General features: G+C 32.5%; 2 protein-coding genes across 4 annotated transcripts in view; both read left to right on the top strand.

Annotated features, from left to right (window-relative positions):
- Window positions 1-15,859, top strand: part of LOC113520648 (G protein-coupled receptor kinase 1) — a 57,228-nt gene extending 41,369 nt beyond the window's left edge. Inside the window, exons 9-16 of one of the 2 annotated variants that reach the window (XM_052897494.1) lie at window positions 3,040-3,205; window positions 4,360-4,501; window positions 5,067-5,241; window positions 7,471-7,571; window positions 9,556-9,718; window positions 10,017-10,185; window positions 11,644-11,888; window positions 12,294-15,859. In XM_052897494.1, coding sequence (XP_052753454.1) covers window positions 3,040-3,205; window positions 4,360-4,501; window positions 5,067-5,241; window positions 7,471-7,571; window positions 9,556-9,718; window positions 10,017-10,185; window positions 11,644-11,888; window positions 12,294-12,491 — 1,359 coding nt within the window. In that variant the 3' untranslated portion in view covers window positions 12,492-15,859. Of the gene's footprint in view, window positions 1-3,039; window positions 3,206-4,359; window positions 4,502-5,066; window positions 5,242-7,452; window positions 7,572-9,555; window positions 9,719-10,016; window positions 10,186-11,643; window positions 11,889-12,293 lie in introns of both variants that reach the window. The other variant, XM_052897493.1, reaches the window with a different exon arrangement.
- A 61-nt stretch (window positions 15,860-15,920) lies between these two features.
- Window positions 15,921-22,426, top strand: LOC128201216 (lysophospholipid acyltransferase 7-like). Of its 2 annotated transcripts, XM_052897496.1 has the most exons (8): window positions 15,921-16,710; window positions 17,430-17,707; window positions 18,261-18,412; window positions 19,243-19,481; window positions 19,915-20,106; window positions 20,662-20,794; window positions 21,274-21,494; window positions 21,573-22,426. In XM_052897496.1, exons 1-7 carry the CDS (start codon window positions 16,502-16,504, stop codon window positions 21,472-21,474), a joined length of 1,404 nt encoding a protein of 467 aa, XP_052753456.1. In that variant the 5' UTR covers window positions 15,921-16,501; the 3' UTR covers window positions 21,475-21,494; window positions 21,573-22,426. The 2 variants fall into 2 exon arrangements, with proteins under 2 accessions (XP_052753456.1, XP_052753455.1); XM_052897495.1 differs by lacking the exon at window positions 19,915-20,106 and having other exon boundaries at window positions 19,243-19,457.
- The last annotated feature ends 280 nt before the right edge of the window (window positions 22,427-22,706 follow it).

The raw sequence follows: 22,706 nt of genomic DNA, 5'->3' as shown, positions 1-22,706 counted from the left end.
TAACAGAAATCTACCGTTAAATTAGTTTGTCACGTGTTTAGATGGAAGGATCTAAGAAATAGATAAAGTAACATTTCATCAATAATGTCGCTAAAGTCCAGGTACTAAATGTATAGAAATAACACAAGCTTTAGTAGGTAAGCGTAAACGTAAGTCAATTCCATATAATATATTTTGCACTTATCCATTGCACGAGATTGCTAGTTCTGCATAGTAGTATGCATTACAAGATCGGGGAGTATATCATGAAATAAAATTCAGAATTTTCGGACTCAATATCGTGTTTTCGTCTATGTCGAATATTTTAATATTTTTAAACATTATGTTATATGTAATTTTAACATCAAATATTTGCTAGCATTTCATGGTAGACCCTCAGATCATATTATAATGGTAGTAAATAAGCGGATGCACAAGTAACTCGATTGCTATATATTTCCAATAGGTAATAAAATGTAGCATGCCAATTTAAACTCCAGGAATTATTAATTCCACTCTGTTAACAAACTTAAAATGCTCGATGGAATATGAACAAGTCAAATGTTTACTACGATAGTTGTGATGTTTGTTTTGTTATTCAATCACACACAAACAATTGAACTGATATGAATGTTTGGCACACAGATTATGTCAAAGATTATTTCCTATTACTGCAGACGATCTACGTACACTCATAGTTACCAACGTGAACAAATTATTCAATACTGTGACCTTTATGAAGTAACGGTGTAACGCACTATCTTACCTTCGGGGTTGGTTGCGATGATTACGGGTTCGATACTCTTGCATTACAAATCGTGGTTTTTCCAAGAGACTACAGCATGGGAGTAAAGGTCAAGAGGTTTCATCACGGTAGGCAATGCGCGCGTAATACCTCTGGTATTGCAGGCGTTCATAGGCTACGGTAACCATTTACCATCAGGTGGGCCGTATGCTTGTTTGCCACCTCCGTGGTATAAAAAAAATTGTGTTTGAAAATTCATTTTATATCTCATTCGTAAAATGTACAATTATCACATTAAACTATGAGTTTATCTTTGTGACTTTGTGTTATTTGACGCTTCTACAAATTATTTGTTCTATCAATTCAATTTTTTTAATTTTTTTTTATCAAAGAGTATGGGTGGATATAATATTTGCAGTATACACAATGCATATATAATTTAATACATCGTGTCTGGTATTAGGTCATCATTATGAAAGTATCATGTGTAACAGATGGCTAATTATATCGATAAACTACATAGTCTATCCTTAGATTACTGGTATTGCGTCTAAATTTCAACAAAAACAAACTTCTCATGACTGCAAGCAATCGAAACCTGACAGCATGTAATGTACAGGCTTAAATTTCATATCTGGACTTGCGTATTATTCATGAAACGTCAAACATTTGTTATTTGAACTTATAATAGGTAGGTATTTTATCTGTATAAGAGTATTCAGTAAAAATTCTGAAGGTGAAACACAAAAACTCAAAATACAATATGTATAATATGGTAATATAGTAGTGTCCATAATTCAACGACGTAGTTTTATGTGCATTTTCATTTATAAATTTAAATTTATTAACTCATTTCGTATTTTCATATTCGATCTGTCTGGAACACTGAAAACTTTAATGTCCTGAATATGTTTATGCCACTACCAGATGGGGCCCGTCTTAAAATATCGGGTGGTCAAACAGGATAATAATAACAAGAACAACAAGAAATGTCAAGCATTTAACAGACTTACAAAAAATTCTATACCTCTTTGAAATCACTTACAAATAAATTTCGTTTTTCCACAAACTATGCTTTGTCCGTTTCACCCGCGAAACATTTCATAAACGAAATCAAGAGATGATGATGTTAATAAATAAATGACATAATTATTTATATACGTATAATATTTATCAGATATAAATATTTCTTGCTAAAAACAGAATGTAACATGTCTTTAATAGGAGTAGGTACTAACAAAAATAGCAGTATAAATTGAATTTGCTAAAAGTGTTTTCTGCCAGCCGACCGTTGACAAATAATAGAGCAATTGAATGCGTATATTTCTACATACAAATTAGTGGTACAAACAGCTTGATTACCGAGTCGTAAGTAGTTTGCAAATGACACTCGACATACCCACGAGGACATAAAATATCGCAATCCTCCTATGCTATGTTATTATTGATTCTAGCTTTTAGTTCTAGCTTCTAGTCTTTTATATTCTAGTTTTGATATTCTAATGTATACTATAGATTGAGATTGACTTTTGTTAACATTTTTTAAGGGAGTAAAAATAAAAATATTTACATATGAAATGTGGCAAAAAGGAAGAAAAATATAAAAACTCACTCGAACCAGACTGCTGGTTAGACGCAACCTTATTAATTTATAGGTAGTTAATTTTTTGACGTTTTTGACCCATGTTTCTTTGAATAAAATGTGCAGTTTCACTAGAAAAGTCTGTTTAAATAGAAAATAATGAAAGTATAAATGAAAGAATTATTGATTCGGCTATAGATTAGACAGTCTGTTAATGTCCAGTAGCAATAATACCGATTAATTTATTGAATTTTTCAATTTGTTACTAAAGTTTTATTTCAACAATCTCTAGAAAATCTCCTATTAACGGTGTATCGTCATGAATGATCATTATTATCATATCAGCCGTTAATTGTTTACTGCTGAACATAGAGGGGAAGTTTTTCCAGTAGTTGCTACGCTTGGCAAGCGGGTTGACAACCTCAGTTTGGCTTTGGTGATATTTAAAGAGGGGAGCTGCTGCTCCCTGTCCCTCGACCATTAAGTTTCTTTAGTCGCTTCTTACGACGCCTACGGTAAAGGAAGGGGTGGCTCATTTTATGCTATGACCACACGGCATGTCTCGTCGTGTCATATCGTCATGTATATATTATATTAACTAGCAAATACACCTATAAAAGCCTGATATCAAGAATGGATTTTTAATTATTTTGTAATCTAACCTATCTACTATACAAATACGAGTAAAATAGATTTATATGAAATAGTAATTGTTTTTGCCTTTATTTCTCAGGTGGATTGCCCATTTATCGTTTGCATGACATACGCATTCCACACACCCGACAAGCTTTGCTTCATTTTGGATTTGATGAATGGAGGTGATCTTCACTATCATCTCTCTCAACATGGTGTGTTCAACGAGGCAGAAATGAAGTTCTATGCCGCAGAAGTTATACTAGGTTTGTATTTTAACCAGAAGACGTGTATAATTCGTTTGCATTAGGTACTTACAGCACCCAAATAATAACAGACGTAGATATTTCACAATAAAAAGAGATAAAAAAAAAATACGTATAAATAAACAGAAAAATACATAAAAGGAGTAACAATTTTTTTCCTTACGTGTGCCATAGTAACACAAAATGGTCACAACTCTGTTTATTGCTTTGTCCTCAAAAGAGATACTGATATTCTGTTGTGGCCAAAAACCATGAAACATGACGCCCTCCATTCGCCCTGACGGATTTGAATATTGTCGGCGAAATGTGAGCAAGTCAATTTTATTTCAGCGACTGAGGTTAAAAAAAGCAAGCCCTTCTTAATACCAGATTTGATATATGCTAATTTTTATAATGGTTAAGTTGTTAAGATTCCAATATGTAAAACACAAAATTACAATCCTACGTTAATTTATATTAGGAATGTGAATGATTATACAAAATTGTTTTGATGTGTGTTGCACAATCACACTTAAACTATTGTACATACTGAACTGTTTTCAATGATATACAAATCGTTAACATAAAAGTCACTGTTTATCTTAAACCACGCGAATAGAGCCGCGGGATATAGCTTGTTTATAATATTATATTCCAGTTGTACAGATTTACTACTGATATATGTGTACGTGAGGTATTAATATGTGTGGTGACGTACCTGATGTGATCTGATTAGGTACAACAGGTGTGCTATGACATTTACTATTTAACTGTTTGTTTGCAACCAACGTTCATAAAATATTATTACACTATCAAACGTATTATGATCATCTGTACATTTTAGAGCTATAAATACAGGTTAGAAACGAAAAATGATGTTACCAGGCTATCCCTAAGCTATTTAAGATATCATATATAATTCCATAAATAAATTATAGTTGGTTAATTTATGTCACTACAGTACAGATATATATTGTAGTCTAATATCATACATAATAACGTAGTCGACAATGATAATTTCAATTATACTTTTTCAGTTACAATTACAATATTTCATTTCTCATCATCTATATGAGTTTTTAGAGAATATTATCTTATAAGCATATATAATATCCTCGTTTAGTTTAGTATATATTTTTATACAAACTTCAACGTTATTTGTTTTTTATTTTTAGGTTTGGAACACATGCACAAACGTCATATAGTTTACAGAGATCTAAAACCGGCGAATATTTTGCTTGATGAACACGGTCACGTGCGAATATCGGATCTAGGGCTCGCCTGTGACTTCTCAAAAAAGAAACCTCATGCAAGCGTGTAAGTAATTTCAAATTACTATATTATAATAATAGAAACAATGTAATGCACATTTTTAGCATTTTATACCGAAATATGTTTAAACACGTTCGTTTTGTCGTAGTAATATATATCAGCAACTACTAATAGTACGCATTTGAAATAGTTTCAGGTACTTTTAATTTACTGTTATTGCTAAAGAAATAAAAGAAAAAACATTTATTACCTTTGCTTTTCAAATTCTCTAGAATTTGAATGGAATGCTCGAAATATATTTATTTATTTAATTTTAATTTATAATAAATACATACCTAACATCATATAGTGTTATTTACCAAAAATAAATTTCTAGTCTAAACGGGGATTATAAGAATGGGCTTTATTAAAATAAAAAATATGTAAACCTCCTATTACTAGGTTGACTAGTCGGTTTTATGTAAGGATTTCGAATTTTTCTCCATTTGCGCTAGTGTATTGTGCTTTTCTTTGACTGCCTCTTGTAGAGATAAGAATATGACATGATGCTGATTGTTACATACTGTTACAATATAGAGAATAACAATTTATCATTATTTACTTTTTACAGTGGCACACACGGTTACATGGCGCCGGAGGTACTTTCCAAAGGTACCGGCTACGATTCCTCCGCTGATTGGTTCAGTTTCGGCTGTATGCTATACAAACTGTTGAAGGGTCACTCGCCATTCCGTCAACACAAAACCAAGGATAAACACGAAATTGACCGGATGACTTTGACTATGGTAAATATGACCATAATTATTATAAACATGCCAATTTGATTACAGACTTAAATAATTTAGCATAAAAATATTCTATGCTCCCTTTAATTCTCATTGGTATTTTAATTATTTACAAACCATACATAGATAAAAGAGATGTTTCTATCGGGCACAGTCATAATACAGTATCGGAAAAAATTGAGGTAAATACCGTAATTATTGAAAGAATGGAACAAAATTAATTTACTGAGTAGTTTATTAAAACAAAAAAAAAACACTTGTTTCTTTACGATTATTGTTTAATATCACGGGCCATTTAAATATAAAAATTTTACAACCCAAGAGATTGTTAAAAGGTTTGTTTAAAAAAATAGCATAATACACGAATATTAATTCTCGCATAAAAACCACACACTCGAAAAATCGCACGTATTTGGCAATTATATAGCTGTCTTCATACGTATTTTTTTTAATAAAATTATCATAATAACGTAGATAAACCATCATGCTGTGGTTTGGTGTGAAAAAGTTAAATTTGAAAATATTTTGTGCAAAAAAAAATTAGTTGTAAGAAGAGATGTGTTACTTTAGAATATTAAAAATATTCAGAAGCGTTTTTTAATGAATAGTGTACAATGACTGGGCCCAGGTTACAAACATTTCTAAAACATCTCCTTTGAGTTGAGTTATATCAGAAATTCACTGAACAAAGACTTGTTTATAACGATGAAGGTCTTTCCTCACAAGTGAGACTAAACAAGCTGTTACTTTTACGACAAATGATGTTTAAAAATGTACTGCAATTACAAATCTTTTTTGAAATTTCCTTATCGGAACTTGAACATTATAAACTGTTTTTTTTTTTTATACTTGGCATATTTTATAAACAATCTTGGTATGTCTTTTTATTGAAATATAAGTGCATAAAATATATTTGTGATTAATATGTATTAAACCTGGAAAGTCATCCATATGGTCCCGGCATAGAATAGGCCACCCCTTCCTTTCCTGTGGTTGGCAGCGTCCCTCTTAAAATATCTCTAAAAGCTTATCTGTGGTTGCCAACCCGCTTGTCAAACGTGGCAATAACTGTCCGTCTGATATGATACGTAAAAAGCACCCATCCAATACAAAAATACTCATAAAATTACAAATGTTTGTATTTTGCGATTATTGAACCCGCGTCCGTCAGAAGGTGAGGCAATATGTTAAATTGCTGTACCGCCAAAGTCGGTAAAAAAGAAAGATTGAATTTAAATAAAAGGCTGTCTCGAATATTTTTCTGTTTATCTTAGTTTTGAATGACCTGTTTCAAAAAATAAACGTGCCAAGTATATTAAAAAAAAAAATAGATTATAAAAATACATAGTTAAGCTGTTTCCTGTCTACCAGCATAGTATTTTATTATTTTTATTGCACTAATCAGTGATTGACATCCCACACATACCGTACATAGGTATATTAGATATGAAATGAATAATGGATTATATTTTATCTTTAGACTGATTATTTTTCAACCAGCATCCGATTTGTATAATTTGCAATAAATTTAATAAAGCTTTTTATTAACCGTCGTACAATAGCTGCTTAGATTATTTATAGTATCTTATATTTAAAATGATTTAACATTTAAAACAGCACGGTACTTACGTTTTACCGTTACCATATAAGGGAGGCAAAACGTATGCATTTGTATTATTTTCTTCGACGGTTTCGTGAACATGCACGAGCATTTTAAACATGCATACATCTTAATATGCAATTGCATAGGTATATTTTGCTTCCCAATTATAATCGTAAAATAGTACAATATCTTGTCGTGGTACGGTAAATACTGAAAGCTATGTAGATTATGTACGAATAGTAGCTGAGTATTGGATCGCTTTAATGCATTTTTATATAAATAAAATTTATTATTCCGTATATACCCTTATACTATTTTCAGTACATTTTTAAACACTACATTCACTTATTCAACTTTAATTCTTTCGCAACTCACTTTGTATGGCAATGCCTATCAATAATTTTAATAAAAATAAGTTAAATATATCGCTACTTGTCTTTCTTGTGACGATTTATCTTTAAAATTTTGCTTATGCTTACTGCTTTCTCCTTATACCATCCGACCATAATGTGCATGATTCTCTCGCACAAACATGCCATACGAAAAAGGAGAAATGCATGTATTGTTAATGATAAGTTTTCATCAAGATGGAATAATGTCTGCAATAGAATTACAATGTGTACCAGAATGTGGAACTGCCCGAATCGTTCAGTCCCAGCCTGAAGAGTTTGCTGGAAGGTTTGCTTCAGAGAGATATCAACAAGCGATTAGGATGCAAGGGGCGGGGGTAAGTACAATTGCATGTGATAATTCATAAGATTGTATTAAAATGGTGTTGGAATTTTATTTGTTATAACAATACTAAAGTGCTCGTGACGTTTATGTTTTGATAGTGCGTTATTGCCATATTGATGTTATGTTATCCTCATGTGGTTAGCATTCCCACATTTAAGTTGAATTAAACAACATTCTATTTCATAAAATGCATCAAGCTGTTTAAGTTACATGTCACGCCAAAGATCGCGACTGCATAAAAAACTATTAAAGTTTATAATTAAGTAAATATATTAAATATTAAAGTTTATGATTTTGAAAGTGATAGTTACTCTTCTTACTGCGCGGTTGGGTAAACATGTTCGGTAGATTAAATAATTTCCGGAGAAAAGGTGATAAATTACAATAAAGTAAATCACCATTCTTTTTATTCTAATAAAAAATATTATATATTATTTGATGTTCCTTTATATATGTGTATATTTAGTGCAAAAAAATAAATTAAAGTCCTATATTTCTTTAGCTATCTAGCCAGTCTGGTAAAAGTAGAATATGTCGTTCTTTTGTGGAGAGATACTTATGCCCAACAGTGGAACGTTAATGGGCTGTAAGATTTAAAATTACTTTCCTATTACGACTCATATTTTTTGGAGAAAATTATTGAGTTTCATAAATAAAATTATCATAAAATAATGATGATGGTATTACTGAAATAAGACAAGTTGGTCAAACGATGCGTCTAACTACAAATACGACAATAATTGCTCACACATTTACAACTGTGTTTAAGTTCAACTACTTTTAAAAATAAATATTGGACTTTTTGTAAAGAATTACAAAATCTACGTTAATAGCTAAATGTGTAATTATTGTAATGTAACCGAAATATTTTATATTACTCGTAATATTATTGCAATACGATAATTTAGATCGAGCCAAGGGGCTGGATAATCAATCTATCTATCGATCTATAAGGATAGACAAGTGACAAATTTATCAATAGACATATTATTGCTACCGCGTGCGTAACATAGAATAAGATAGCGTGTTCGGTACGTATATATAAATATATGCGTATCCTAATAAAAACGTGACTACAGATAGATTCGTTTGCCACCTGTCTACGGCTGGTATCTTAAGTTGTCGCATGCAGAAGCGAACATTCACCAATTGTCTTAGGTTGTGACTTTGTATGTTTGTCTGGTTTTTCGTAACACTGGGTATTAGGGTGACTTCGTACAAAAGCCATCTGCATGGATACCTCTGTCCCGTCCCGTGTTTCTGCCGTGAAGCAACTGTGTGTGCATGTCTGTGTTTCGGTTTAGAAGGTGGGTTATGGCACTGAAGTTACTGGGTACGGAGACACAACACTGTAGTCCTCAGGAATGGCATCACAGTAGGTATATTCAGTGATACCCATTACTGTTCATATGTATAGGTGACGGTTACCACTTTCCATTAGGTGGACCGTCAGCTTGTTTGCCATACTAAGTATTATAAACAGGGTATTTTAGCTTGAGTGACAAGTAATCACTCAAAACAGTCAAAAAGTAGTTTGTGAATCTGTAATAATGCTCTAAAACTATTCAGGCCTTTTATAAGTGATTTAAAATAAGTACCAGAGAGAAACTATGAAGATTGTGTACATGGCATCTCACTCGTGTTCCTATCGCCATGGAGCTGTGCCTGTATAATTGTTTCTATTTGAGGGCTGAGATGTGGCAGTGACGTTACTGAGTTCGGAGGCATGGCTATATAGTCCTTTGGAATAACAACGCGTGGTTTGTACCATATCTATAGAACACGGTTACTACTTTATATCAGGTGGATTGTCACCTTATTTCCCATACCGATTTACATAAAAAATATGCAATGTCTATGGTATTGTTTATATCTACAGACGACGGTTACCATTTTCCATCAGGTGGACCATCAGCTTTTTTGCCATAGTGAGTTGCATAAAAAAGTGGTGTGATATTAACTGATACTTATTGCAGAGCTGACGAAGTGAAGGAGCACGTGTTCTTCGCCGGTATCGACTGGCAACAAGTGTACCACCAGAAATACACCCCGCCATTGATACCACCACGCGGGGAGGTTAACGCAGCCGATGCTTTCGATATTGGCAGTTTTGATGAGGAAGACACCAAGGGTATCAAGGTAGAGAGCATACTAATCATACTAATATCATAAGTATGAAGTTTGACACGTTTTAACGGATTTGAATAATGAATTTAGTACACTGACTAACTATGTCCTAACTTAATGTGTAAGATACTTAACGTACTAATTCACACGAGCAAAACCACTGAATATAAGTAGTTTCTTTTATAAATTTGCACCAAAATTTATTGAAATAATTTAGAAGTCTATTTTTCTACATATTTATGAATGTATTCCATATATGTTATTTTATATATTTTTATTCGGAAATTAATATTCTGATATTGTATTACAGTTAACTGAATCAGATCAGATGCAGTACAAAGATTTTCCATTGGTAATATCGGAACGCTGGCAAGCCGAGGTAGCGGAGACTGTGTTCGACACCATCAATCAGGAAGCTGACAAAATGGAACAAAAGAAAAAAGCCAAGCAAAAGCAGAAGTTCGATGCTGATGAAAAAGGTATAAAAATTACAGTCGTGTATTAGTATTTTTTTGCTAATACACGACTGTAAAATTAGACGGGGTAACCAGAAGAATAAAGGATATGCCATTTTTATACCATCATCATGTCAGCCTTTAACTGTCCACTGCTAAACATAAGTCCCCCCCTTGGTGGGGTCTGCTAGTAGTTGCCACGCTTGTCAGCCAGATAGGCAACGGCAGTCAGACTTTGGAAATGTTTAAAGAGGGACGTTGCTGCCTGTCCCTCGCCTTCCCTTCTTACTATACCCACGAGAACGGAAGGGATCCTCTATTCCATGCCGGGCCCACACGGCGGCCATTTTTATATATTCTTAAAAAATATATTAGGATAACAAAATTCCTTTATTATTTATATGTCACTTGTCGATAAATTACACGGTCAAACGTTAGATCCAATGTATTAGGGCCAAATCAATCATCGTCTCTCAGATTAATTAGGTTTGTTAACACTCAAATGCCTTGAACACACACACACACACATTATTATAAAATACTTATAATGTTTATGTTAATTTCTTTTTTAATACATCCACCTGCTATTTTTCACAATGTCGTGATTTTCATCACGCAATAAAAAGCCAATAGTATTGTAATTTGTACAATAAATAATGTTATTTGTAATATAAAAAAAAACACATGTACACATATATAGTACATCCTGTGGTGTTCAAATTTATAAACGATTCCTTTTCCAAAGATCAACAATTCTCCAGAAGATACGTAGTATGTATTCCATTGGGTGTTCATGGTGCAAACCGTTTATTGTTGATTTCTGAAGAATTGCTGATTTTCGAACAACCCATCCTACTAGTTTGATCACTAAAACGGTCCCCGTGATCTGTCACAAACGGTTTTTTAAGGATCGGACGGTAATGAGGCGCTCTCAGCGCGCAGTCAAGCGTAGGTAGTGGTCCTTGTGAACTGATTGTTCTAATTATGCATGATTCCAATTTTCTGGATACTTTCCCAGTCTTTTGAAATCGATTCCAAGAATTATTTATCGTTCGTTGTGAAAAACCAACCTGAAAAGCTATAAAGCGTTGCGATAGTCTTTTTAATGTTATGGTTCTACTTGCGGTTCACAAGTCCATATGTCTTCGAGTCCTAGGCATATTTTTTCAAAATGTAAAAAATAATTAATTCATTGGTTTAATAGTAATTCAACTATTCAAAATCTTCATTTTGGTAAACATGTTATGTTCGCAAAAAAAAAAAAAAAAAAACACTTATAAATGCCTCGGCCAGTTACACATAAAATTTTTTATAAAGACAAAGGCACATGATACTAAAAAAATAGCTAGCTAAGTATACTACTTCAAAGTTAAAAATGGGCTCAGATATCAGAATAAACAAGTGACCCTTATTTATTTTAAGTAGTATTTATTAGTATATCTCAAACATCAACAATAATAATATAATTTTCCATTATTTCAGAATCGGATTGTATTTTACATGGCTATATAAAGAAGCTGGGAGGTCCATTCGCAAGCGCGTGGCAAACACGTTATGCAAAATTGTACCCAAACCGGCTTGAGCTCCACCTCGAGAACAGCGCTAAACCCGAGATGATACTTTTGGATACTGTCGAAGAAGTCTCTTCTGACTTCGTCTCCATCAAAAGCGAGCAGTGCATCGTTCTTAGGACGAGGAACGACACTAAAATCGTGCTTACAAATACGGTAATATAGTAAAATTTTTTGTTTTATTGTATGTTATTATGAGCTATATAATTTTTCTGCTGTATACCACCATTCAAACAATATGCAAAGTAAGCTGTTTAACGGCAGAAATATAATTTATATAGTGTTTAATATAATCTATATATAATTATTTTTTACTGTGAGCCAAATTTGTATTTTGCCCGACACAGCATCGTACAAAAATTGTGCAACTTACAATAAAAATAAATATATTGAATAAAACATACATATTATAATATTTTTATTGTGTATGTAGAAAATGAAAAAAGCTCTGTAACAATGAACCTAAACTAGGAATAGTAACTAGCCGTTTACGCTAGCCTTTTCGTGTCTTAGTCAGTGTCAACGAAATCATGCATCTTACAAAAATTTCATAAATATCAGGACGAGATTGGACTAAAGGAGTGGGCGATATCGCTGCGGTCGGCGCACAAGTGCTCCCAGGAACTACTCGCGTCCATGGCGAAGAAAGCGGGCAAGATTTACGGCACCGACGGCGCTAAGGAATCGCTAGCGCTCGGGCGACCGCCGCCACCTGCTGCCTCGCCAGCGCTAGCACGTGCGCCGAATGGGAACAACTAGCACGAGCTACCCGCGCCCAATAAGGGCGCGAAGATGTTCCGCCGCTCCAAGAGCGCCGCGCAACTCATCAAGTGAGCTACTTAGCTGCCGTCTCCACAACCCGCCGCGGATATGGACTAGTTGCAACCGCGCACATGCGTGTGCGTGTGCGTACGCGTAGGCGTGTTTGTTCATGTATGTGTACCTCTTGCGGTCTCCCGTAGTGCCGCTAAAGACTATAGTGACTCTTAGGACTGCCAATTATTACTAAATGAATGCTGTTCGCATTTTATTGTTGTACGAATTAATGTGATAGGACCGATCAAATTTAATAAAATAAAATGTATAAATATATTTCGTTTACCTACAGTGATTTCTCGAATGTGGATAATAAAACTTTTGTAATCATTTGCACCGATTGGATTTTGTAATTATTAATGTAACGTTCTAGATGTTGTATTTAACTTTGTAGTAGATATTGTAAAAATTTAAAAACTTAAATCGAGTAGATAAGCATAGCGTCTATATGTGTTTGTGCAATAGATCAAAAATATAATAAAATTCAAAAAATGTTACTATTGGTCGAAGCGGTTAAAATATTTAGAAAATCTTGACGATTTTAACAAAAATTGAATTGTTCGTTGTGCGTATACTTATAGAAGCTTCAACTTAATCGATTTAAATCGTAATTAGGAATTCTAGCACTTTGGTTACACCTCCGACTATTGCACGTAATACTATTATTATATTATCGACATTGTTTTGTGTTGTCTCTGGTTGCTCCGTTGACAATTGTATTAAAATGTATAATAAAAAAGTTCCTTCACAGAATTTGTGGAACAAATTACATAACTCTAATGAAAAGTACTTAAATGTTAAGTTTCTTTACTTTCCGTTCCGAACTAGCTATTTGCAATAATTCTCAACATAATTTTATATAAAAAATAGAAACCAGTATAAGTAGATCTAATAAAAAAAATCTCTTTCGTATTATAAATATTTAGAGGCAATACTTTTTTAACAACATTTAGGTGTGGTGATTAATATAACAATAGTTGTAAAGGCAATACATATTTAGAAAATTTTAAAAGCATGTTCAATGTCAATATATTTGTGGGGTTTTATTTTATAAATATATATATTCCATAGATGGTTTATCGTATCAGGTAGCTGTCATTTTACGTCACAATTCTTTCAGTTGTATCGTTGCGTCTCAATTATGCCTAAATTTGTACAAAGTATTGATTCTTCCAAGTCTCAATTCAGCGCAGTATACTTAAGTAGATGTGACAATGATTGTATTTGACGTGCGTGGAATTAATATTTAAGAATGTATGGAATAATTAATATTCAGATATACTTTGGAAATAATAGTTTAGTGTTAGAACGATCTGAGTTTAGATATCAAGTGTGCTCTTTATTGAGATATAACTTTAAACTTTTCTTTCTTAAACTTAATTGTTAGGAAGAGGTCGAAATAAAAAAAAATGTTAATAATGTGTCGATGGTAAGTGTACTAATATGCAGAATTGAGAACTGGAAATATGAACAAATATGTGACAAGGTAAAATTTTAATTGTCCAGAATTGTGAATTGCAGGAATGCAGAGCTACCCATAGTGGCCTCGCCAGTATGACATTTTGTATGTTGTGTATGTTTTATATGTGAAACAATGCAATCTAGTTTGATTGTAATGGGTATTTTTCAGAGTAACTACTAATTATTACTACTAGTAATAGGATCGGAATGAATCGAAAAGTATATTTTTCAAGTTTTAGTACCAGTAAGAAAGTGGAAACATTTCGTTGCATTACTATTAGTGAGAATAGTGGGATTTTATCTAGTTTAACTATAGTACTTAACATGTATAGATAGAGAATAGCGTTTTTTTTTTATATATTATTTTATTCCCGACTAAAAATTAGATAGTAATTATATCATAGAAATATTTCTATGGCATATATACGTACATACGTGTTATATAATATAGAAATCTCTCTGTTCTTGTGAATAGTTAAAAAAAGTATAATATCAGTTTTCTTACTGGTAACCAATTTAGAAACACAAATTTACAAATTTTACTAATAGTAATATTTACTAGTAATTTTGGGGAATGCTCGATTGTAATCATTGATTGTGTCTGATGCAGATTTAGTTTTTATGTTTTTCTGTACAAAATGTTCCATATGTTGCCATAATATTAATATCCACCTTTGTTACAAATTGTATAAGATTTTATTTTGTTTACATCGTGTGAAGTAGCGCGCGGCGCTACCGAACTTAATGATTACTAAGCAATAATGAAAACTCATAAAATATGACATGACAGGGTGAACTTGTATCGCGGACATGAACATTATATAATACTATAGTTTCTGTAATATACTTTAAATTAATCTTTAGATTACTTTAAAGAATTTTAAAATGTAGAATAGTTCGCAATAGATATTAGAAGTGTATATATTGTAATAATGGAATTGGATAATGTAATATCGCCATTAGTATGGATGTGTATTGTATAGCTAATGCCTAAACTTGTAATCAAATGGCGTTATGTTGAACAGGTGAATTACGAATTTAAGTTATATTAATTTGTTATATTATAATAAATTCTAATATTTATTAACAGATGCCTAGGTATTGGAGTATATGAATATCAAAATGCCTGTTTAGTGTTGGTATACTATATCATAATTCTAACTAGATGCTAGTCAGTTATTACACTGCGTTAAAGTCATTGTTTTTAATGAAATTATTAAAAATGTAATGTTGGAGCAGTATTATAGGTTAATTGTTTGTTTCTCAGTGAAATCATTCTATTAAATGTGATATATCTTGTAAAGAATTTCGTAGTCGCACCCGATACGATAGTGTGTTTCTCTATGATGGTGATAAACTTTGCTTGTGTACTTAGTATTGATTTGTCATCGCAAATCATTATTTATTCTTGTATTTGAATAATTATATTAAAAGGTGGACACATAGGTAATGTGGTAGCGATGATTTTTCCGGGTGTGGCCTAGGTAAATAGTTTTTCCCTCTACATACAGAACAATTGCAAGCACATCATAGCTTTGCGAAAGAGTACACAAATTTGAAGGCCAAAGCTGTAGAAAATTTTCAACATTCCGGTATGCCAAATTAGTTTACTATAGTGAATAATTGTAACGCATTTAAGAAGTTTTTTTTTTTTTATTTATTTACTTTAATCAATTTCCACAAATACATTTAGCACAGTTAATGAGGTTTGTTCTAAGTTAAGACGGATTTGTAATAGGCTCTACTTGCACCTGACTAGATCTGCATCGGACAATGTGTTACATACCTCCGTTAGTGAATATTTTTATTGTGAACCTACAGTACGTGTAGTAAATTGTTTATTTAATCAATTTGTTGTTTTATTCACATTTGTATAAGTTCAACCATTGTGATATGGTGCTTAGCTATTTGAACATAGGATGTATATATTATATATACATCCTATGTTGTACATGTGAATATATTATTTACATTTTAAATATAAATAATATATTCAGGAGTTACTTTCATAATTCCTAGTAAAGAAAATTTTGTTTTATAAATTCCGTCAAACCAATCTCTATTCGAACCAACTGAAGTAAATATTAATAGTGCAGAATGGGACTAATTTGATTTGAAAGCGTTTTTTTTTTTTTTATCTAATTAATGTCTTCTATAATTTTAATATTTAATTATGTATATCTCATAAAACTGAAACCAGGTTAACTAGACCTTCTAACTTCAAAGGCCTTGTATTTATTTTGCTGGATATAACGAAACACCGCATATAATATCCATAATCTATGCATAAATAGAATTGTTTCATAGATGTAGTATAACATAAAGGTTTCTTTCGTATTTTCTTTTTAAACTGTTGGTCATTAATTTTAGATAAATAATTGTATATTTGTGTTCATCTTCTTTATTTGACAAACTTGTCAAAGCTCAAAAGTAGATTCAAACAGTCAGTGGCAAATCAGATTACAAAAATTAACTCTTTAAAATTTTAAATTATGTTTGACGATATTGTCTATTTTAGTTCTTTATTAGTTTGCATTTCCTTAGGTGGTTTTTACAAAAAAATTGAAAATTCAGAAATAAAACGCAATTATGGGGCGGGTCTTGGCTTACTTGTGGCTTGCTTGATTTGTGGCCATCACATTTACCACACAATATTTCTCGTTTGGGGCAACATTATTATAATCAAATGTTGTGATAAACGGTAATTTGATATGTATCCCTTTGCGTAAAATAGTATTAAATGTGTGAGTTATCTGTAAACTAAATTTCATTAAAATTCGTTCAGCCGTTTAGAAATCATCTAATTGTCGCGCTCCTTTGAGTTCCACCCCTATCAGAGGTTGGACAACAAGGGCAATCCAAATTTTTGAAGCTTCAACTTTAAACAGCGAGATGGTGCTGTGCACAAATCACTCCCGCAGGTCCTTCAGCCAGGAGTGACGTCTCCTTCCAGCAATTCTTTCATTATCTAATTATCACAAACATTATTTATTTATTAGTATGATTAAAATGGTTGTGTAAGAATACAATGAGAATAGGGGGTAGATAGAAGTATGATGATATTAATCTGTGATAGAGATAATAACACAGGTAAATTTAATAATACGGTGTATTGTATGCACTATAATCTTACCTTGGATTATAGTGATCTACCATTAGGCGAAGCGTAAGCTTCACTCATCTATATGATGTAACATAAAACATAAAATGAGTGTTCAAAGAAAATTTGTTCCACTTGTTTCTACCATGTTTTATAAATTGGGTGACTGCAAATAAACGGGCAGTCGTCCAATTTTGAGTTTTACGAGCATCTCATTGTTGTAAGTTCTTGTTATTTTTTTTTTTAATTCACACTTATTTGACACTGGTAGACAGGTGGTGATACCATCTCAAATATTTAAAAACAGACTTTCTTTTCAGTTTTGTTCACCAAATAAGTATAGCTTACACATGGACCTACCTTTTGTACTTGCATTTTAACCTGACGTCCACTAAGTACGTGTTATGGATACACCAAACTATGGCGTTAAGACTCGTGGGACTGGCTTTTGAAGTAAATATGGCTGACAGGAGTAAAATGTTCCAAAGAGGGCTGTCAAGTTCCAAAATGCCTATCGACGATAGCAACGGATTATCTTCAGAACCGAGCATTCTTGATATAGTTGCATATTCTTATTTCTTTATTGGATTACATAAAGGTATGGTGTGTAGGGCAATTTCTAATTAGAATTTCAAATGTAACGTAATGATAAGTAGCAATAGTTTAAGGCCGCCAATCGGTGATTGAGAAATTCGAAATAGATATTTTCAATATTTATAAGAATAGTTAGGAGGCAAAAAAATAAGCTTTGTTATTTTTTTTTATGCAACTTAAAATGGCAAACAAGTTGACGACCCACCTGATTGAAAGTTGTAACCGTCGCCTATAGACATGAGTAATAAATACCATGGGGGTGGTAGTCACTTACCACCAGGTGAGCCGCATGCTCGTTTGACCCCTGTGTTGTAAAAAAAATATATATACTATTTCGCCCATGATACCCCCCATGGGTTGCCATTCCTGAGGACTCTGGTATTATTCCTCTGTACCCTGTAAAATCACTGTCATATTCCACACTTCAACCGAAACATAACAATGCAAACGCAACTGCTTCACGGTAAAAAAACGGATTCGACAGCGGCAGAATTTAATAAAATATAATGTTTAGTACTAGCTAATGATTTAGTACATTTGTTATTTTTTTCCTTTAGGTCCTTATTACAGATGGAAAATCTTCAACGACCACTTTAACGGTCCCTTTGGAACTTTGGGTGATTGGAGAATTGTTACCGAACAAAAACTAAAAAAGGCTTGTTTGTATACACTCGGATATCTTTTGTTTACGTTGAAATATTCCCCACAGGTTATACTTATTTTCTCCTTAGTTGTCTAACGATGAAAAATAACTATAAACATAATTTGGTCCATTGCATGTAGTAATAATCGATAATGGCATCCTTATCTAAGTAGCTCGTGCCGACTTTATGGAACTTCGCCGTTGACAATATGAATAAGCTTGAAATCGCTCATCGTGGCGAGCTATAAAAAATGGATCAGGAGAACTATAGTATCCGATCCCAGGCAGCAAGATGACGTCTGCGACTTAATTAAGATTTCAGTTTTAAATCATTTTAGAGTCTGAAAATCGAGGTCATTATCACCAATAATTGCTACCTCGGATATACTTCAAAAGATAGATAACTTACTTGTAATACTGCAACTTTTTGAAAAGAAAGGCTCTTGAGTGGTGGTTTTATAGAGGCGACTGCAATGTAGCACGACTGCCTCCTCACATTAAGCGATAACCTCGAATCTGTTGCAAGGAATCCGTGAATGCGGATTGCTTAGGATTATTCGTAATATCAGTCAATGGTCGATCCTAAAAAGGTCTATGTTTAGCAATGGACGTAATTATGATGATGTATCAGTTGATTGCATATCTCCTTTAAATAGGTTAGGAACACATTTCTATTCTATGGACTGTTTACTGGAACATTTGGGGGTGAGGATTCGTAATAATGGAGTCTAGCAGCTCCAGTGCTACCAATATATCCTGTCAAGTCAAACTCCATGCAATTTCCCTACAAACATGATGGGTAATTTCTGCCACCGTATTTCACCAGCGTATATCGATGGTATAAGCAGATTTATAATTCAATTTTCACCTTAAAAAAGAAACACTTCTGTTTTTAGATATACTACGACGACAACTTTTACGTAAACTATGGAACGGATCATCGTTTCCTCTACAACATTTCACAACTAATGAGGCACTTCTTCCAATGTCACATCGTGTTGATGCTGTGCACGAGTGTGGCCACGGAGGCCGGGTTCGGGGTGTATCCAGCCAAATGTCAACCTTTACCAGGCTATGGTCCTTCCGTACAGTACAGCTTTTTGAAATTAGTGTATGCTAACCGTATCATTCATATGTTTTATTTTTATTCAACTTCTGATCTCATTGAATGGTGAATGAGTTGACAGCCTACTTGATGGAAATTGGTAACAGTTATTTATGGGCATGAATAGTACTATGATGCCAGAGGAGCTCTTTTACACCCGGACATGGTAAAGATAAACACACTTGTGACTTCCAGAGTTTAGTTCCATTTATCTTCCTGATTGGTCATGTAATTCACACGAATTTTTTTTATATTTAGTTGATATCGGAACAGACTTTGATGATATCTTTTAAATTATTAAATATCCTTAAAATTCGTTAATTTCAATCTGTATTCCGTACCATATCGAAATTAAATTATTCAATCTGTATTCCGTACCAAATCAAGTGCATATCCTATACAATGACTGGTTACTAGCTTTGTTTTAATCATTATTTAACTAAAGAGTATATAATCAATTTAGGACAGATACACCAGGCGTAGCACTTATGCAGGAATATAATTTTTCAATGTTGAAATGTTTCGAAAATGAAAAACTATTAATCGGACCTAAGATGAAAGATACAGTGCGATGCTGGGATATGTCAACACAATATTGGTTTTGGGCATATATATATAAAAACTTAACGAAAACAAAAGCAAGCAAGGAAATCAAGTAAATTGTTATATCATAGGTTAAAAAAATATTTTTCTTAAATTAAATTTTTCGACCATTATCGTCGTAATTAAAGTTACTTACCGTATCTTTTAATAAAGATAATTAAAAAGTACCTGAAATGTACCCTACATTTGAATCTTGACAAAATGTAACCATCTTGAGAAGTAAACGAGCGGCGCGGGGTTGCAAAATAATCATTAATATCGCATAAGAATTAGCGAAGATATAGTACCTTGATACTATTTAAAAAAAAATGCAAATGATATGAGAAAATCTTTTTTTATAAGTCAAGTAGCCAATACGTACCTATTATAGGTACTTCAGTCATAAACAAAAGTAGCTATTTGTGGAGTATTAGACTGTATACTCGACATTTTTATCGAGTAAATAAAAATATCAGTGTACGAGAATATATTTTCAAGATAGAATCTTGATATCTAATACTAAAATTTATGACCTATCTATACATGAAACTACTACTAGTGCGTATTAAAATATTCGATATACTTATTTAGCTTAGATATTTAGATACTAAATTATACATATTTCCAGGAGTGCCTGCTCATTTCTTGCATGGACAATCTGGTACGGACCTAAGCTACAGCAAGTTATATTATCTGCCACTCTTTGGGTTTACGTGCATCTGGAGTCTGAATATAGCAAGCTCTACAACCCAGTAGGCTCGGTAACTGTTAACAACCGATATATTTCCAACAACAACATTTCTAGTTTACTTTTTTTTTAAACTTATGTTCATTGTATATATAAAATGTAATGTGGTCTGTAGTTTAAAAAATATAAATTCGGTACTGTCTAAAAATCCCACAAACAGTAAGTGTGATACGTCGCATTCAATTTTGTATAGAAAGATGGACCATAGATCAAGATAATGTAGATAGGGTGAATGATGTTATTGTAAACTCGGATTCAGGAAGTATAAAACCTTAGTTTTCAGAACTGTTAACGAATAATGGATGACGGAGAGCGGTAGTATGGGTGGCACAAAACTTTTTGGGTAGTCTATTCATGTTGTATAAGAGTGTATAAATTTATATATGTAATTGTCTAAATAATCTTAACATATTCTGATCACAATTTTTATATAACTTTAATGAAAATGCATAGATATAGATTCAACATAAAGTGTATAATTTAACATTTCAGATGAAATTATCATGGGATATCGGTTTTTCAATAATGCGGTTGTTCTGTTTGATCTACTTGACTCCGTGTTTCATAATTTCCGATACCACAATAATGTTAAAGTACTACAATTCTATATTTTGGATGTATCATATAGTTTTATTGTCGCTTATTGTTGTAGCAGTCATCATAAATAAGAATAAAGAAGATTTACGACTTTAAAGTAGTGGGAATACAAAAATGTAATTGGTTGATTTACATATGTTACATATGTCTATACACATTCCGAAATTAAGCATAAGTTTTTACTTATGTTTCAGATAGAGTGATACTATGCGGTAAATCCTTATCCTCACAGATCTTTCTGCGAGTGCTCAGGTTGTAAAATGAGCTCCCCGCCGAGGTTTTCTCTAAAGACCAAAGTAAATGACACCTCTAGTGTTAAAGGCGTCCATAGACTACAATGACTGCTTATCATCAGACAGGCTGTATGCTTGTATGCTACTTTTGTGGTATAAAAAAAAATCCTTAAATGTAAAAAGTATCACAATTTATAATGCTACTACCTACCTACCGCGTAATTTTTATTATGTATGACAATAGATAACTGTGACTGATAATAAAATCGTTTTTGCAAATATTTTGTATCTTCATTTCATACAAATATTTACTATATATAAATTAGAAGGAAACTTTTTTGTGAAGTAAAATAAATGTATATAAAATTATTCACACTACTAATGTATATTTAAATATTCTTTGGCAATGACAAATATATGTTATGAAATGTTAAGATCATAACTCATAACCATTTAATTTTTAATAAATTTTAATCCACATACAATCTCAGTTGAGATGTATTATCTGATGTAAAAATATGTTTTTTATCTAACACATTTGGATTATTTGTCCGTGTTGAAACTAGATCGTAAAATACGTTTTATTATCTCACCAGGGTTTAAAGTTATGTCTGAGCATTTGTTTTTATATGAATTTTGACGCAAACTATAACTATTATACGAAAACTGTTAACTTTATTTTAAACTAGTCTTTATTATGTCCGCCGTTAACTGTCCACTACTGTACATGAGGCCACTGATGTTTGCCAGCAGTTGCCACGTTAGGCAAGCGGGTAAGCAATCGCAGTTAGATTTTGATGATGTTTTAAAGGGTGCTGCACTGCTGCCTATCCCTCGATCATTAAGTTCCCTTACTTGCCTCTTACGACATCTACAGGAGTGGATGGGTTTTAACTAGTTTTAGCTAAGAGGAATTACTAAAACATATATTGGATTTGATTTTAAGGTAGCGCCCCCTAAAATTGTCCCTAAAATCTCAAATGTTTGAAGGGCAAAAGTCCGTTTAAAAATTCTAATTGTAGTATATACAAGTAGGTATTATAATAAAAAGACATTATGTAACATGTAACATATATTTACTATAATTATCTAAAA

The sequence above is a fragment of the Galleria mellonella genome, unplaced genomic scaffold, assembly GCF_026898425.1.
Source record: "Galleria mellonella isolate WM207_F2 unplaced genomic scaffold, CSIRO_AGI_GalMel_v1 utg36, whole genome shotgun sequence".
NCBI classification, from domain to species: Eukaryota; Metazoa; Arthropoda; class Insecta; order Lepidoptera; family Pyralidae; genus Galleria; species Galleria mellonella.
The sequence above is the reverse complement of the archived record's forward strand: the minus strand, read 5'-3'. Positions and strand labels throughout refer to the sequence as shown.